At 40.7% G+C, this 18584-nt stretch overlaps 1 protein-coding gene across 8 annotated transcripts in view; it reads left to right on the top strand.

Annotated features, from left to right (window-relative positions):
• Positions 1–18584, top strand: part of LOC135487457 (syntaxin-binding protein 5-like) — a 368020-nt gene that overhangs the window by 83195 nt on the left and 266241 nt on the right. For all 8 annotated transcript variants that reach the window (XM_064771115.1, XM_064771121.1, XM_064771120.1 and 5 more), the window contains exon 5: positions 8099–8233. In XM_064771115.1, the coding sequence (XP_064627185.1) occupies positions 8099–8233 (135 nt within the window). The remainder of the gene's footprint in view (positions 1–8098; positions 8234–18584) is intronic.

The raw sequence follows: 18584 nt of genomic DNA, 5'->3' as shown, positions 1-18584 counted from the left end.
ATACGAGGAATGAAAGAGTTTTTTTTCCCTTTCTGAAAAGCGTAACGATATCATTCCTACAAAGCCACAGTCAATGATATTATCATCATATAGTCTCAGTAAAGACTGCTTCACGAGCACACCCACACCCCTAGATCATCATACTGCTCTCGGGTTTAGGTCCGTCTATCACATTTTTGTCCCGCAGATGGGTTTCGCTTACCATGAGCACATCAGGATTGGCATTTTTAACTATGTCCATTTGAGCGGGTGCTCGCTAGTTTCTGTCCATCCATTCACGTTCCACTGACCAATTAACATGGAGTCATCCGAAAATGACTAGCTTGAACCCTATTCTCTAGTCTCCTTATCACCGTCGCCGTCTTGGTCACTATCGTTTCGCTCGTATAAAGTTTACATGGCCTCACCGTGAGCCGTATTTCCACATTCCGTAATCCCCTTGTTTGGCGGTGACGTTTTAGGTTTTTTTATGCTTTATTACTATCTGCCCCAGTATCCTTCGTTGCAGTTGTGGTCTCGGTTACCAATACCAGACTGTTTCCATTTACGCGAAACTTTTGTCCCTCTGGTATGAGTTTCAGAAAGTTTGCATGTAGTTGTTGCTGATGACCTCACTTTTCGTTTTGTATGGCTGTTTCCATACCCATTCATACCCAGCGCATTTAGCCAACTTTTCTTTGAGTTTAAAACCTCAGACTTATCCTCCTTAGTTTTGAATGCCATTTTAATCAACCCCGTTTTACCGTCAATGCACGATTTCCAGCGAACTGCGTCAGCCACCTCTGGTCGGGGCTGCAATTTCAGAAGCGCAACTAGGGCCCGAGCCTATTCAACCGCATCCTCATTTCCTACTACAGGTAGATTTGCGATGATAAGACAGCTTTCGTCGTTTTTTCAGCGGCTTTAGGCATTGAACACGCATTTTACATTATTTCAGTTTGCAACTCTAAGCGCAGAGTTTCTAGGGCTTTTGTGTCTTTCTTGGCATTCTTAAGGTCTTTTTCTTGTTGCCTGTTTCGCTGAATTTGTTCATCCAGCGTTTTACGTACATTTTCATTCGCTGCCTTGAGTTGCCGTACTTCATTCGATTGTCCCTCACGGCATCTGAAAGAGTTTTTATTTCCCCTCCCTGTTTATCTCATTTGCTCAGTTGCTGGCTATTCTTATGTCTTTGTAAGTTGATCTATTTGTTCCGTTTGTTTACTTTGCTCAGTGGACATCTGCTTCATTGACTGCTGTAAATCACCAAACGATTTTCGCAAAAAAGTTTCAAAGTCGTCACTAGGTTTTTTCGACTGTGATGCCATTGTGGGTAATGTCTTTCGCCAGTCAGTTGTACCGGTTACGATGGGTCACTCCGGAGAACACTCATGCGTGACTATTTTTCGGTCAAGTTTTAGGCTGGTCTTTGAGCTCGGGTTACGTAAGAATCAAAAACGAAAATTCGCAGACAAATTTTTTCAAACAGTAAGAATAAGATTTTGAAAATTCGTGTCGCTTTTTCGCACAATAATTATTGCCCAAGAGGATCGTTTGGAAATTATTCGCCTACGAAACGAATGGTATTTCACACACAAATTTGCAAGAACTCAGCTAGAAATCTGTAGGAATTTCGCAAAAGAAATGGGAAGTTGCGAATGGTCGGCACTGTAGCTTGATTCAACATGTTCAAGTTGTAAACCTTAAAATTTGCTGCGAAAGTTTTGATTTCTGAATGGGCTGTCTGGAGATAAAAAACAATATCACCTCTTCTGATTTTTCCAGTAACCATGTTATTGCAGTATCTTCATTAACCCATATGTGGGCACCTACGGAGAACACCGTAGCCTTTTAAAAGCTGAAAACGGGCACCTACGTCTAATTCCGTATGTTATTTGAATCACCCGCTACAATGGGGAATCCCCATAACGTCATCAGTTATCACTGTGCAGCCGTTAAGAATGACCAATACGCATGTTTTCTCACCTTTGCTTGTTTGCTTTTGTCTTTTCGATGTATTTTGGGGGGGGCGGGTGATGGTGTTTCTGAGGGAGGGACCAGACCAGCTATGGTGGATGCTACGGAAACATGAATAATAAAATCCAGTATAGAGAAGAAGGGTTAGTTTATGACTTTATTTGATGGTATATCATCTCGTTTTAATCCAGAGTACTACAGTGTGTATATATATATATTTTATTAACGTGTCACCTTTTACAAAAAGCCAGCCTGCAAAGGCTTACGAGACACAATAATTCATAATTTGTTAACGGGAGCGCAACATGTCGACCGCGGCAAAGGGAGGGGTGGTCCGACCATACACGACTTATTCTACTTAAGATTTGAGGCGGTTTATTTACGCATTTGGTAGATGAGTCGTATATAGCTAGCTACACGTCCTGCCACTGCCGGACTCGACAGAAGCGCATTCAGTCCACCGCTCCGGTCCATGGAACCAACATTTTCACCAATATCCAACAGCAAGTCCACCCGTTCTCGGCTATATTTTGTACACTCCAAAAGAAAATGGAACTCATCTTCCACTTTTTCATCACCACAGTTCTTACAGGTTCTATTTTCAAGCGGCACACCCCGATATCGTCCTAATTCTATACCTAGAGGGAATGTACCGTTACGCATTCTTGCTATTGTAGACCTACTTGCCCTACTTAGTGGCAATAAAACATATCTCTCCGTACCGAATTCCTGTTTTAACAACTTAAACGTTCGTAGTTTTGGCATGTTCACCAGCTCATTTTTCCATTTAACCACATAATTTGCCATGAAAGAGTCCCTTATCCGGCCTGAAAGCTCCCTATTTTCTGCTGCTGAGAATGTCCTGTGTAGCATGGGAGCATCATAAATGTTAGTCATATTACAATCGTTCAAAATAGTTTTTATACTTTTGCACCAGTTATCTTTCCCTTGTCTAGATAACTCATAATCCCATAGAAATATGTGTTTGGCAATTCTATGAACAGGCAAAGTACACAGCTTAAACCACAAGTTACACATCTTGACATGATGCCTGATAGACAGCGGTATGGAACCCATGTCGCCCACTATTGCCGGTATAGCTGAAAATTTACCAACTCCTAGAAAGGATCTTAAACACCGCAAATGAACTTTCTCACATTGTCTATAAGTTTTGAAACCCCAAACACTGCAACAGTAGTCCATCACTGGCACCACCTGAGCGTCATATAAGCATATATACGAATTATACATGAGTCCTCTTGCCGTCAAGAAATGCTTCACTAAAATACCTGCTAGAGCCTTTGAGGCCCCTTTCGCTAACACGTCTGCAGTGTGGGTATAATCTAAATATTCATTCAGTTCTACACCCAGATAACGATAGGCATTAGTTCGCTCAATATCATGTTCTCCAAAATGAAATACATAATTAGTTGGCGCTTCACATTTCCTACGAAAGTGCATAACTTTTGTCTTTTCAACGTTCACTTCCATACGCCACTTTATACACCAATCCCGCACCATGTCTATCATGTTTTGGAGCGATTCCTCATTGTCACTAATCAGGGCAATATCATCAGCATACAACAGAATAGCTATATTTCTACCGTTTATAGCTACGCCATTTCCTTCACTGTTTATCTGTTCCGCTAGATCATTGAGATATATAGCAAAAAGAGTTGGCGATAGGCTGTCCCCCTGTCTGACTCCGCACGTTGTCCTAAAACTATCAGTCAGACACCCATTGATGCGCACGCGTGCATCTGTATCCTTGTACATTGACAAAACTGATTTAAGGAATCTGCCGGAGATGCCTTTACCATACAGCTTTGTTATCAACAGTTTTCTATCTATCATATCAAATGCCTTGGAGAAATCCACATAACAAACAAAAGTAGGCTTTTTCTGTTGTTTTTGATTTCTCACTATTGTTGTCAGACTAAAGATATGATCCTCGCAACTCCTGCCTTTCCTGAACCCATTTTGCTCATCGACCAACAAATCATTGTCGTCTATAAAGGTCATTAGCCTGTTATTCAATATCGTACTATACACTTTTCCAGTTGTTGAATTGAGACTTATGCCCGATAACTCAACGGATCTAATCGGTCTTTTCCAGGCTTATGTATCGGATGTATTATACTGTTGTTCCACATCGAAGGAGTTTTTCCGTACTTGAACACAGCACAGAAGAATTGGTGTAATATGTCAGTCATTCTTGGACTTTTCAGTATCTCATTCGGAATCTGATCAGGACCAGTAGCCTTTCCGGATTTAATGCCACCCAAGGCTTTCACTACTTCAGTCCTCCGTATATTGTTATTAAGTTCCGGCGGGCCTGCACTACTATTTAAGTCTCGGATTATTTCATTATATGCACCGTCATTCTGACCTTCCGCCTGATCTTGAACATTTGTTGGATTATATAAGGCCTCAAACTTTTCCTTCCATACTTTCATGATATCGTTCTTACCAAAGGAAATACTACCATCTGGCATTTTTACTGATGTAACGTCCTCGGTACGCTTCCCTGGGCCAAACGCTTTAATCCGCCTCCAAAATTCCTTTGGGTTAGACGTCCTGAAGTGCTCAATCTCATTCATTGTTTTGGCTTCATACTGTCTCTGAACCTGCCTATACCGTTTATCAAAATCCGCTCTTCGAATTTGAAATTCCCCCCGTAACACACGCTTTTGTTCGCGATTACCTCGACAACGTAAGAAATTTTTCTCAGTGTGTTTACACAATCGCCACACATTGTCTAACTCCATATGCCACCACGGTTTTTTTGTTATTCTCCTTTGCTTATTTTTAAAACGCACTTTTACTTTTCTATGTGGTAACAGATCACTCATTTCCTCATGCAGAATATCGACCACTGTCCCATAGGCGGTGTCGATCTCGTCCTGGTTAGAAATCTTGCGCAGAAGACCGTCACATGTGTTCACAATAGCATTTCGCCTGCGGTGATTTTCCAAAAAGTTAATCGACACTCCATTTAAAGTATACCTCTTATTCACAACTGTGTCCTGTCTTGTATCATCACTATCCTCACATTCATTTTTACCACCGACGGGCCGCGAACTCGGAATTTCGGCTACCCGTACTGAACATGTCACAATAGAATGGTCCGGAATCCGGCAATTTGCACCATAGTCCCCTGGATTTACAAGATCACTCATCAGAAGCACATTATATTCCACCGTGCGGTTAAACTGTTCTGTGGGTACTATGATATTATATAAATATTGCATGTCAAGCCATAGAATAGTCAAAATTATTTCTCAGGTAAAAAATTATTTCACGAGGCTTTGCTTTTACTTTAAACCAAACCTTGAAGAAATCGGCCCAGCAGGTTTTGCACAGCGACCCAAACCACTGTCAAAGTGATTTTTAATCGGCGGATACGCAAATCATGTATGGAGCCAAGACGTGTACATTATGTACTGTAGACAGTGTGTGTTTACATTAGCAGACGATGTTTGTTTGAAGCGAGTCCAGGCCCAACTTGAATGCCTTGTACTTTCTGTTCGTGGATGTAACAGTTCCACCCAATGCAACCTACCTACTTTGTGGGTGTAATTTAAGACCCTGACAGTATCACTGTGCAACTTCCTGGCTTAAAACGCCGTTAATATGCTGTTTTTTATCGCCGATTTCGTCGAAATCTTAATGGCCACCATTTGCAATATCGCGTCATCGATGACGTCAGCCGTGGAATAATGCCGTGGAATAGTCAAAATTATCGCATGGCACGTGGTCGTGAATGACGCGACGTGATTGGCTCACATACTAATGAGGTATGATAAAGTCAACTACTGATTTACCTAGCCCCGAGACATTTGTATAGTTGTCCTTTCCTGCAGCTCTGCCATTTAACACACATAAGTTAGCGTCCTGAAGGAAGTCTAACAAAGAATCACCAAATTTGTTTGTCACAAGATCGATGGGTTCCCGTATCGGGAGAGTAGTTTCTACCGTGTCCATCTTCTGGCCTATTCTACCTTTGAAGTCTCCTGCTATGACTACAATTTCATTCGTATAGTGGTAATAATACTGCGCAAGAAGTGCGTCGTAAAATTCCTGGGACGTATCCCCCCTTGATGAATTTGCCGGTGGCAGGTATACTGCGCATAGCAGAAACGAGAGACTTTCATCAATACGAGAGGAAAGTTTGATCCATAGAATTCCTTCATACGAATTTTCCATTACGGTCACAGCAAATTCATTCATCAACACGCTCTTTACCAGTACACCTACACCCCCTGAACCTCGTGTCGCACGTTTGTTTATATTCTCACGGTTAAAGCCAAACCATTCGTAACCTGTCACAGATATATCATTTCCATCTTTAAGATGGGTTTCACATATCACCATCACATCGAAATCAGTTTTATTCAGTATCACATCATTTCTTAATTTTCCTGCGGGGTGGTCTTCCGTTTTGGTCCATCCCCTTACGTTCCACGTTCCTATCGTAATGTCTGAACCTCCATATAGCTGGCGATTGTTTCACTGACTTTAGTTTTCCTCGTATTCACTATCTTCGTCTGATTGTTTCTCCCGTCCTTTCTCCTCGTTTACAGTTTCCATTTCGCTTTCGTTTCGTTGCTCCCGTACCCGTAGCCTGTATTCGGTGTTCTCACCGGACGTCACTCGTCGACGTTTAGCGATTTCTGGCGCAGCTCCTTTCGTATCCGAATCATTTACCGTAATACGCCCGTTCCTACTCAGCCGGAATTTTTTACCGTCGGGCACTATTGTCAAGAGGGCCCACATGTTGCTTTCATTAACAAGCTCGTTTCTTGTTTTACATGGGTTTATCCATACTTGCTTATAAGCAGGAAACTGAGCAAGTTTTGACTTTGCTTTTAGAACACGGGTTCTATCTTCTCTAGAATCGAGAGCCATTTTGATGACCCCTGCCTTGCCGCCACTACCCGCACGAGGCTTGAGCCTAATAGCTTTCACTATTTCCGGAACATCATTAGGAAAAATAATGGCTAGGAGCTCTTGTGTTCGTTTAGTTACATCTTCGTTCCCCTCGTGTGCAAGGTTAGCGACAATGAGACAGGTGTCTACATCATCAAATGGGTCTGCGGTGCTATTGTTTTTGGTCACCGTATGGATTTCAGCTTGCAGATCCATACACAAGTCCTCTAGCTGTTTCATAGATTTGTTTGCGGTTTTTATTTCTTTTTCTAATTGTTTGTTGCGGCGATTCTGCTCATCGAGATCTTTTTGCAAAGTTTTCAGTTTCGATACCTCATTTCCTAGATTTTCTAACTTTTCCTCATGCGATTCTATTTTGCTAAGGTATTGTGCGTGTTTATTTACGGTTTTCGTTAGGTGTTGAATTTCTGTTGTCTGCCTCAGTTGATCAGCGCTGAGGCCTTTGATCGATATATTAAGATCAGCGAAAGCGCCCCGCACAAACTTTTCGAAATCACTGGACTGTGCTCCTGCCATTCTCGTTCTGTCGGAAGACGTTCAATTCAAGAGCAGCCAAGCGTGACGAATTTTGTCACCACACTGGTTGATTACGTAAGGGTCGCCGTCACAACAATACACACTGGGCTCTGTATATACCGTATGTGCATGTACTATACAGTCAGGGACAGCCATGAACTAAAATGTCTTTTTTTTTTACAAACGACAGGATTGAAACCTGTTTTTACCATCAAAACTTCTTCCTATAATGTTCATAATCATCATCGAGAAACCTCTATCACTCCAAACTACAAGCTAGTAATTTCGGGGAAGTTCTCTGTTGAAATTGGTTCCAGCCGCCGACAGCGGTGCTGCCCTCTCTTTGTGTGTATTGTAGTGTGTATTGGTCCATGTTTGTGGTTGTGAGGGGTAGTTTGGTTGGCCGACCCCCCTGTGCCCTTTTTGGTGAATAAGTCCCTTTTTAGTGGTAAAACTCTCTTTCTTTCTCAATGTCAAATTGGGAATATTTAGTTAACATTGTTAGCTTTTGAAAAATGTATACTTTATTGGGTCTACCTTGGTTCATTCTGTTGTTATTATTGTTTTTCTGAATTGTTTGCCATTACCTGAAATGCCTTGCCCCATTCAGGGTTTAGAAATATTAAGTGCTTGCCTCGATACGGGTTAAAAAAATATTTTTGCTTTGTTTTTTCAGCCTTACATACATTCACCTTCCATTCCAAAGCAAATGGTTGTATGTAGGAACGGAGCGGGGGAATGTACACATTATCAACATAGAATCGTTTGTGCTATCAGGATATGTCATCAATTGGAACAAAGCCATAGAATTGTAAGTAACATTTAGATTATGATATGAAATATTACGTTGCTGTGACTGTTGCTTGGTTCCGTGACCTAGTAGTACCTGGGAAGTGGACAGTTGTAGCACGTTTAGGAAATGTTTTAAAGGCCAACGTCATTCGTTACAAATATTGAACTTTTGAATAAATTTTAAAATTATAGATTGTGTCAAAGGATTTTGTGTGGTCTTGACCTCATCACATCGCCGTCAACTAAAAAATTTGGACAATTTCAATCGTCTAAAGGTGGCATATTTTTTCTGAAATACGTGCTGATCGGTGGTTTTCAAATTTTCAAGTCAATTCTAGTAGACAATACGTTTACCAAAAACCTTAATTAGATTGGGCTCAATCTTGTCTTAGGTTAAAAACCCATTATTCATCATCATCATCATCATAATCGCCATCATGATCCTTGTTGATCTTTGCCTGCCTATAGTATTCTTTGAAATAGTTACAACTTGAGTATGAATACACAAAGATTATGATTTGAATATGAACAAGTTGAGACTCCTAGTCACTTTTGATTATATACAGATATCAGTTTGAAGTACGTAATATGGAGGCATGATTTTGGGGTACCGTACCCATCAAGAGCAGCACATGCTCTGCGTTGAGGACCTTCAACCTGTCTTCATTCATTTTAAAATGATTATGAAAAAATGATATTGCCCTGCCTGTGGAATACAATGCAGATGACCTGTTTTCCCAGATCTCTAACAACAGTGAGGAATTTCGATGATTCTAGTAGATTGGGGGTGACCATCACCATCATCACTCTGTGTCCCATGCAACCCCCTATAATCCACCGGGGGTCATTTTTCCGAAAGTGAAAATAAATAGCAGTCCTGAAGACCTTTTTTCACACGCATTTTTGCCGATAGTTGCTTGGCTTCAAAGCCTTTGTGTTTTAGCTCACCTGTCAGGTGAGCTTATATGATACCGTGGCGTCCGATGTCGTCATTAACTTTTAACAAAAGATTGGCACATTTCTTAACCACTTGACCTAGAAAGATCACACTTGGTGTGTGGGTACCCCTAGGCAAGTCCTTCTTTCAAAATGAAAATAAGCGCAATTTGACTGCTCTTTGAAAACCTATTTTGGCTATATCTTATGAACGGTGCTTATTAGAATCATGAAAGTTTTAGTGTGGGTGCATCTCATAAGGGTGCTTGAAAAATTACCCGGGTTTTTTATTTGACCTACTTTTCAATCAAGGTCACAGAGGTCAAAGTTCGCTATCGGCATCACCGCCATTAGGCAATAGCGGCATGTTTCGTAACCGCTGCTGTTACCGACTTGAAATCTTGTTCATAAATGTATGTTCCCCTAGGTCAAATGAACTCTGCTCTGAGACTAAATTTCGATGTGATTTTTTCATGGATTGGCCACCGGGGGACAAAACCCCAAAACACAAAAAGTGTGATTTTGTTCTGAACTAGAAGCTGGATCATTTCCAAATATTTATCATAGGTACATCTAGTAAGGATACATGTTATATTACCAGGGGTTTTCAACAGACATGGTACGTTTACTTACTATGTAACCTATATCATTCTAAACCTGTACAAAGATACCTCTAGGCAAGTCCTACCCAGACGATTAACTGCAGTCCGGATTCGATTACGAATGTGGCCACCAGGTGACAAAGTTAAAAAAATCATGTAAGTCTATTTTTGTCAAAACTAGAGCTCTGATGTTGATCATATATGGTGTGAAGGTAGCCACATGCATCCCTTACTCTAACAACCTACTTTGATCCCGATCTGATTTTAAATGTAGCCACTAGGGGGCAAAGTTAAAAATAATTAATGTCCATTTTTAGCTCACGTGGCGATACTGCGGCATCCGTCGTTTGTCGTCATCATATCCAGAACTATTACATGATTGTCTCCCGAAGATTTTTCCTAACAAGTTCTTCTTCAGGTTCTCCCTTCAATGTCGACAGGAGAGCACAACGGCTCAGGCCGTTTCATTTTATTTCCGCCGATGGTTGCTTGAAAGGTAGACATAAAAATATTTCTGAAAAACCTCAACTTCGCTCCATTTTGGCGCAGTCCAATGCGTTTTGTTACATACTCGATGTACACCGATGAGGGAGTTACAGGTGACGCCACCATCAGTTCATTAGTTCCCAACATTGGAAATACGAATGCGCATGTACATGTGGACTTGGGTAATTTACAGTCTCCAGGAGGTTTTTGAAACAGGGTTGTTCCTAGTAGCCTTTTTGGCTTCTGTTGGCGAGGATTCATACTGGTGATAAACCATTCAATGAGAACTCAATTTATGAATGTGGTCATCTGAGGTATATGGATTTATACCGGTGATAAATCATTCAATGGGAACTCAAGTTATGAATGTGGTCGTCTGAGGTATATGGATTCATACTGGTGATAAACAATTCAATGGGAACTCAAGTTAATGTGGTGATCTGAGGGGTTTTTTTCATTATTTTTTTATTCCCCCACCCCCACCAACAACTTATCAAAAAGGTGTGGCCTTAGCCTGAGAAGTGTAAATGTTGGCATTTCTGATATTGAGAAAAAATCCTGGCGAAATAATAAAGGCTTGGTAACCCATTTTCTGTGGCATAAGTCTGGTGCTTTCTAAATACCTTGGCTTGGTACGGGGTGTTTATTGTGGTTGTTTTGTTGTTGGTTATCTACATGTACTCAGCCAAAATCCAAATACTGAATGTGGATATTGTTAGTTCATCTATTCAGTGGCTGCAGATATGAATGCTGAAGATCAGGGAGGCAGTATCCAAAAATGACATACAACATGATCTATAGCTTTTGATGTGTATAGTTTTAATATTGGCTATATTATGAGCTGCTTGGTGCAGTTACTCTACAAATTATAGATAGCCCGTAATCTAGCCTACAATGAACATGGAATTATGATAAGGAACAAAAATATGGCCAGCTACAAATGTGCAATGCTGCCTGTGAATGTTGAATAATATATCTGGTGGGCTAATGTCATTGAAAACGGGTACAATACTACTGAAAATGACATTGTATGATAAGTCTGCAGACTCTGAGTTGGGGAGAAGTTTCAAATTTTAAAATGTTTTCAAATTTGTTGACTGGTTGTCAATTTTGAAAATACTCCTTGATAGTGTTATCTATTAGTGCTTGTTCATCCAGCAGTCGGTGAAAATGCCAAAATCAACACACGCTTCCAGGCCATAAAATATAATTCACAACATGGCCAGGTAAATTATGTATGGTCAAAATAAGATTACTTTTGTGGATGGTCAGGGCTTAGTTTATAACATTGGTTCTATCAAAATGAACAGCATAGAGATTTGAACACAGAATACATTATTGTAGAGTGTATTAGGGTGTTCAGGTCACGTGACTTTCGACGTTCCGTAAGCGCATTTTCGCGTCACGCACAGAAAATGACGAAAAAAACTTTTCACACCTCTTGAAGTTCGGTTAATTTCGGTGTCTTATCGATGATGTATGAAGAAACCAGGAAGACCCAAGGTAAACAGGTATCTAATCTTTCATTGTCTCAAATTTCAATGAAATTTATCGAGTATTTGGGGAGAAATTAGAAATTACGCACAACTTGGGCCGCCGTGGCGATCATCACGTCCGCCATAACGTTATGCTAATGAGGACGGCACGGGGGCGTGGCCAACTGTCACTTGCTCGTCAAATCTTTGGCGCCTTTTCCGCAAAGGGCATATGACCTATGTAAATTATCTATCCGGAAATGAACTCTACTGCTGAAACTCTTGCTGTTCGTCCAAAACCGGATGAAATTCCGTCAATATTTACCGATTTTAGGCATTTTCAAGATTTGACACTCCTAAACAACACCTAATTATCCCTTCTGAAATCTCATAGAAATGATAATTAAACGGATTTAGTGGTAATTGTAAGTATAAACCTCCGTTTTGATGAAAATTATTTGACATCTCCAGCGGAATCAAGAGTTTATAATTTATTTTGTAGTTCCAACTTGGCCGATGGTGGCGCATGCCCAATTTTCGTAACATCCGGGCACTTTTCCAATTAAATTAGCATCAGAAAATCAACTGATTTCAGTCAGTTTGGGTAGGTTTATTGTATATTTTGACAATGTTTTCATTCTTGTTATCTCGTGACAGTTGACTAATGTTGTTCTTGACAGTCCTGAGACTCGAATGCTCTGTATTTAAAGGTTTTGTTGGGTAGTTTGGTGAAAATATCAATGTTTTTCTTTTCATTTCCTGGTTCATGCATTCAGCATTGCATTGTTTTAGTGACAGTGTGGCAGTGTTCTGTGAGTGACCAGGCCATGTTTGGCTATAGCTGTGTGTACTATAGCACCATCTGTAACTCTGAACCAATAAAGCCTTGGGGGAGATGTCTCATTGACATAAATGATATAATTGAAAGTACCAATACCGACTAAGATATTATTCTTTATTTTGAGATATTATTCTTTATTTTGAGGTATTATTCTTTATCTTCAGATCTGGCTGGATGAAGAGAATTGAGGCAGATTCAGCAGAGTGAGGGATTGTGGTTGTCCAGCAGCGAATACATTCGATGGTACTTGAGATGTATTATCCGTTATTTTCATCTGTAATTTGCAAATGAGTTGAATAATAATGTATGAACTTGATTTATAACGCTTCTAGTCTTTCTGTGTCTGTTATTAGCCACATTTTAAACAGTCGATTGGCGTCCTTACTCTCATCCGATTATTTTGATATATTACAAGCCTGGTTAGAATATTAATGGTGTTGGCAGAGTTTGACGGCCATCTTGGTTTCAATGGTGGCCACATTGGTTTCAACATGGCCGCCTGATGGCGGTTGCATGAAAGTGGATAAAGATTGACTGACCTCGAGCTGCATATCATACCAGTGTCTTAGTTTAAGAAACTGAAATGATACCTGCCAACATCCTTATTACCAGCAGCCATATTCCAATATTTGTCCTTGGCGGCCATCTTGGAATGCCGCCATATTGAATTCCAACCCGAAGATCCATAATCATCAAGTTTTACTACTCCTTTGGCTTGCAATGGGAGTCGGAGCTACAGAAAAGGTTGCGAAGTTGCATAGTTTTGGTGGCCATCTTGGATTATTGGTAGCCATCTTGGATTTTGGCAGCCATTTTGGATTTGTTAGGACGGTCATCATAATATGACTCCGTTCTATAAATTTTGCTGAAAAATATTCATAAATAAGATTCCTACAGCTAAAATACTGATCATTTTCTCACCCCGGCAGCCATGTTGGATGCCATTTGACCTTTGACCCTGTAAGGCATTTTCCCTTTGGAGCCCTTGGTCAAAATGTCCCAATCTTGCGAAGTTCAAATGCCTATAACTTTGGACTGAACAGGAATTTTTCCATTCTGTAAAAGCCATAATGCTTATAATAGCTGATACTTGAATTATAGCCTGCAATAATAATTATATATGTAATGGTTTATTTTGACCTGAACACCCTAAATGTATGGATGAGAAGAAGCCGACGCTCATCATTGCCACGGATAGCTCCATCTGGGAAAACACAACTGCTTGAGGTGGATGCGTATGGAAAGATGGGAAGACGGTCTTTCAATGGTCTGTAGCATGTCAGAGAAAGTCCAGCTCATACAGGTCCGAGTGTGAAGCTATGGAGGATGCCTTCACATGGCTCAGCCGGAATGCTAGTGCTGACGATTATGCAGTCATTCTAACTGACCCCTTAAGCTTGGTCAAGAAATTGAGTACTGGACAGATCAAGAACACCTGGTTTCTTCTTCTACAAGGAACGGCTACAAAAATCGAGATAATCTACATTCCTGGCCACTCTGGAAGTCACTACAATGAGAAAGCTGACTGGCTAGCAGGAAATGCAAGAGCCTTTGGGGAGCTCGAGATCACTCAGACAGATGTGCTGCGACCATCTCGTCAGGCATCAGAGAAGGCGAGTACCAAGATGGCACTTTCTATGGAGCGTCTGAAAGAGCGAGACATCCAGCCCTGGGAAGGGGCCAAGGCAATGACACCTGGAAGGGATAGGAGTCTTTCTACTCAACTCCTAATGGGGGTTATTTCCCACCATAACTTGAGGAACCTGCTTGAATTTTATGAGGGAGGAGGACCAGTGTCTCAACCAGCATCATTACTCCTCTGATGTCACAAACAAACAAACAAACAAATATTATTGTGAAGGGGCTGGACACCAATAAACGTCCCTCTCCCAGGAAGTCTGCTTGCAGAGGCTGGATTCTGTTAGTGGAAGTTAGACAACAATAGAACACCAAGCTAGAGTACTATTAGAAAGTTTTTGCGGCGTGAATTTTACTTTCCAACATTGAGAAGTTTTATATGGTATTATGGCTTTCACTTGTGGAACAAGGTTGGGTTTGAGACTTTTTGGCTCACCGGTATGGTGAGTCTATACGACACCGCAGTGTCTGTCGGCCGTCGTCGTCGTCGTCCGTCATATCCTGTTTCAGAAACAGTGGCACGTTTCTTAACCGCTAGGGCTATGAACTTGAAACTTTGTACACAGCACCCCCTAGGTCAGGTGACCTCTGCCACTGAATTTCGGTCCGATCTGATTCTCAACTTGGCCACCAGGGGGCCAAATGTCGATATCTAAAAAGTGTAATATCTCGCTTATTAGTGACTTGTTTTCGATGAAATTTTTGTGGTAGGTACTCATAGCAAATATACATCTTATGTCATACGGGTTTTTAATTTGGCGTACTTTTCAAGATCACAGAAGTCATATGGCGTAAATTGGCCGTTAGAGTGTAAACTATGGCACGTTTCTTAACCACTAAAGCTATGAACTTGAAACTTGGTACATATAACCCCCTATATCACATAGCCTCTGGTGCTGAATTTCAGTTTGATCTGATTCTCAACTATGCCACCAGGGGGCCAAAAGTGGAAATCTAAAAAGTGTGATATCTCGCTTATAAGTGACTTGTTTTCGATAAAATTTTTATGGTAGGTACTCTTAGGAAGAATACATCACATATCTTACGGGTTTTTAATTTGACCTACTTTTCAAGGTCACAGAGGTCATATGGCGTAAATTGGCCGTTAGAGTGTAAACTATGGCACGTTTCTTAACAAGTATAGCTATGAATTTGAAACTTGGTGCATATAACCCCCTACATCAGATAACCTCTGATGCTGAATTTTGGCCCGATCTGATTCTTTATTCGGCCACCAGGGGCTATAATGGAAAAAGTAAGAAGTGCAATATCTTGCTTATTTTTAGTGATTCGTTTTCAATAACATTTTTATGGTAGGTTTTACTAGCAAGGATACATCACATATCATATGAGTTTTTGATCTGACTTGCTTTTCAAGGTCACAGAGGTCAAATGGCCTAAATTGGTCATTTGTGTATAACTATGGCACGTTTCTTAACCACTAAAGCTTTGAACTTGAAATTTGATACACATGACTCCCTACGTCATGTTACCTCGGACAACGAATTTCGATCTGATCTGGTACTCAACTCGGCCACTAGGAGGCCAAAACTAAAATAGATAAAAAGTGCAATATCTCGTTTATTAGTGACTTGTTTTTGATGATATTCTTATGGTACTTACTCCAAGCAACGATACATCACATGTCATACCGACTTTGGTTTGACCTATATACTATACATGTACAATGTTTCTTAATCTGGATGAATTCCAAAGCACCAAATATCTATACGGTGAGCACAATGGCCCCTGGCTGTTTCATTATTGATTTCTGGGAATTATTGTTTCATTTCCCAATACTCTGTAGAGCCTCAGACTGGACTGGTTTGTCTCAAGCTGAACTTCAACCGATGTGATGTAAAGGTCCAGACTGCAGTAACTGGTTGTCTACTGAGTTGCGACTGTTGAAGGAACTATGGCAACTACTAAGATTTACTCTCTGTTACAATCTTCAACTTGTAATCACACTCATTACATGAAGTTATGTGTACAATCAGATTGATTGGGCAAAGCCCCCTTTTTTAGCTCAGCTGACAAAGTCAGCGAAGCTGGTAATATTACTAAGGGAATGGTGTCCGTCCTTCCTGCCATCCTGCCATCCTTCCATGTCAATTTTGGGCATTTTGTAACCGTAAGACCTAGGCACTTTGTTGACGCTGCTAAATTAGGAGTAGCCCAAAGGGAACTCAGAAACCAAAAATCATAGGATCCGACCTCCATTCGGCGAATGAGGTCATCGGGAAGTTTAAACTTCTTTCCTTTATACCTCGGGCCACAGAGGAAATATTGTTTTCAAATCTGGCCGAATATTTTTTAATAATTTTTCATTTTGACTTGTAATGGAATTAGTTTAGTTTTCACCGCCAGTTGGCGCTACAGGCACATTTGACAGATTTTTTGACGATTCAAAAGCCAGGGTTATGACGTATAGTTGCGCAGTTGTATTCTGCGCATTGAATTGGCCAGGGAACTAGACTATATTTCAGCATTCCCCATGTGACCAGTGTAAAGATGGAAGATTGATTTTGCAACAAGTAAACAATTTTCTGCTAAAAAGTAGTCAAGTAGGCGATATTGTCACTAGTTCCTTTCAGTGGTAGTCATAAGGTCTTAAGGGAATACTTTCAGAAATTAGTTCTTGAAAATTTGGCCACAATTCTGTGAAAACGATATCGGAAGTGCACGCTCTGTTCACGATGTATTTTGAAGTGGAGAATTCCCACAGTATGTGCAGTGAATCGGCATGATTCTGTTTGCATATTAGTTTTTAGTACCACGATTCTTACATGAGTAAAAAGTAGACGTTTTAAGCAACACAATAATGTTACTCCCATAAAAATTGATTTCAAATTGACGGAGCTACGGCATTCTGTTCGGCAATTGTCAGCGCTGATAAAATACATTGCTAATGCATGCCAAATGGCACACTTTAAAAAGCGTTCATTGGACAACGTAGGGAATCACCAGAAATGACGTCATCGCTGGTCTCAATCTTCTATATAATAATATTAGAAGGGGGACGAATAAAGTCACATTTAGAGGCCTTGGATCGCCTTGAAATTTTGCATGAATGGTGGTGACACCTTACCCTGATGGAACGTCTTGGTTTTATTCAAAAATTTACTTCAGCGGAGCAGAAATGAGGGATTTTTAATCGGACACTGTCAATTCTCCTTACCACTCACAGAAGCCAAGCCATTGCTGTTAAGTTATGCAGGGGCTTAATCAATTACCTGCACTCCCTGTGGGGTGAATAACATTACCTTTTGAACAGCTGGCTGTAGGGGGATGATTGGAACAGCCGGTATACCTGCTGACCTGCTGAACCCAGATAAATGTTATTTTCAATCCACGATTGCAGGTCACCTGATTTTCGAGATTTCGCGGGAAATTGTAAACAAACACATGTGTGCAGTTCAAATGTAAACAAAAATGTATTTTTGGTACTTTTGGTTGCTGGACTTGGGTTTTCCCGCAGTTAGGAGCTGGGGTCAAATTGGCGGTCTATTGTTTATGGGTGCTGTTTTAGTCAGAGGTAGCCCTTGATTATGAAGGGATTTTCAAATATGAAAACGACCCTTTGTATTGTAAATTCCAATCACCTGCAGGACAGGTCAATTTCTCTGAATAAAATTAATTTTGTTGACTCCTGTAATCTCTACCTTATCAAAAAAAAGACAGTGGTGTTAGTCCCAAACTGGTCATTTCTATTTATTTTGACCTCTGTTAAATCAGGATACCTCTCAATTACAGACAGCATTTTGTATCCTTGTGCTGTACAACCCAGCCTGGACATACCACAGTTGTCCATGGAGAAGTCTCATCCTCTCTGACACTTCTTTTCTGTAAAGCTACCGATACAACATACTGAACTAGGGATATCTTCCGTTGCCTCCTGTAATATTTACATACCATGGCTGATTAGTTCAATCATATTTCATCCAGCTGGCAGCTCTGCATTGGAAATCTTAGTGGTATAACGTGTTCTCTTGACCTTCAAACAGTCATACAGTAGTGTAAAGCTGATATTTACTACTTTACACCCTCAGTCCTATGTTATTGTGTGATCCAGCTGAGCGCTAGGCCCTTGGGCCTCTTGTTTTCTAATTTGGCAAGAGGCCATCTTGGAAACCATTTTTAGCCCAGTTTTATGACGGCATATTGATATAAACTGCCCCAGGAAAGAAAGCTGCACTACTACACCACTTCCTCTAAGATTGTCAAATTGACATCAATGAACGAAACTGTTCTCCCAATATCCACAGCAAATGACATGCATTAACATTACCCAGGGTGAGGACATGGTCCCTGGACTATTTCATATGATCAATTTAAAGGGAACTGAAACCGCCAAGCCAGTTCGTATGACCTCGTTTTCATTTCCCGCGTATC

The sequence above is a fragment of the Lineus longissimus genome, chromosome 5 (genome assembly GCF_910592395.1).
Source record: "Lineus longissimus chromosome 5, tnLinLong1.2, whole genome shotgun sequence".
NCBI lineage: Eukaryota > Metazoa > Nemertea > Pilidiophora > Heteronemertea > Lineidae > Lineus > Lineus longissimus.
The sequence above is the reverse complement of the archived record's forward strand: the minus strand, read 5'-3'. Positions and strand labels throughout refer to the sequence as shown.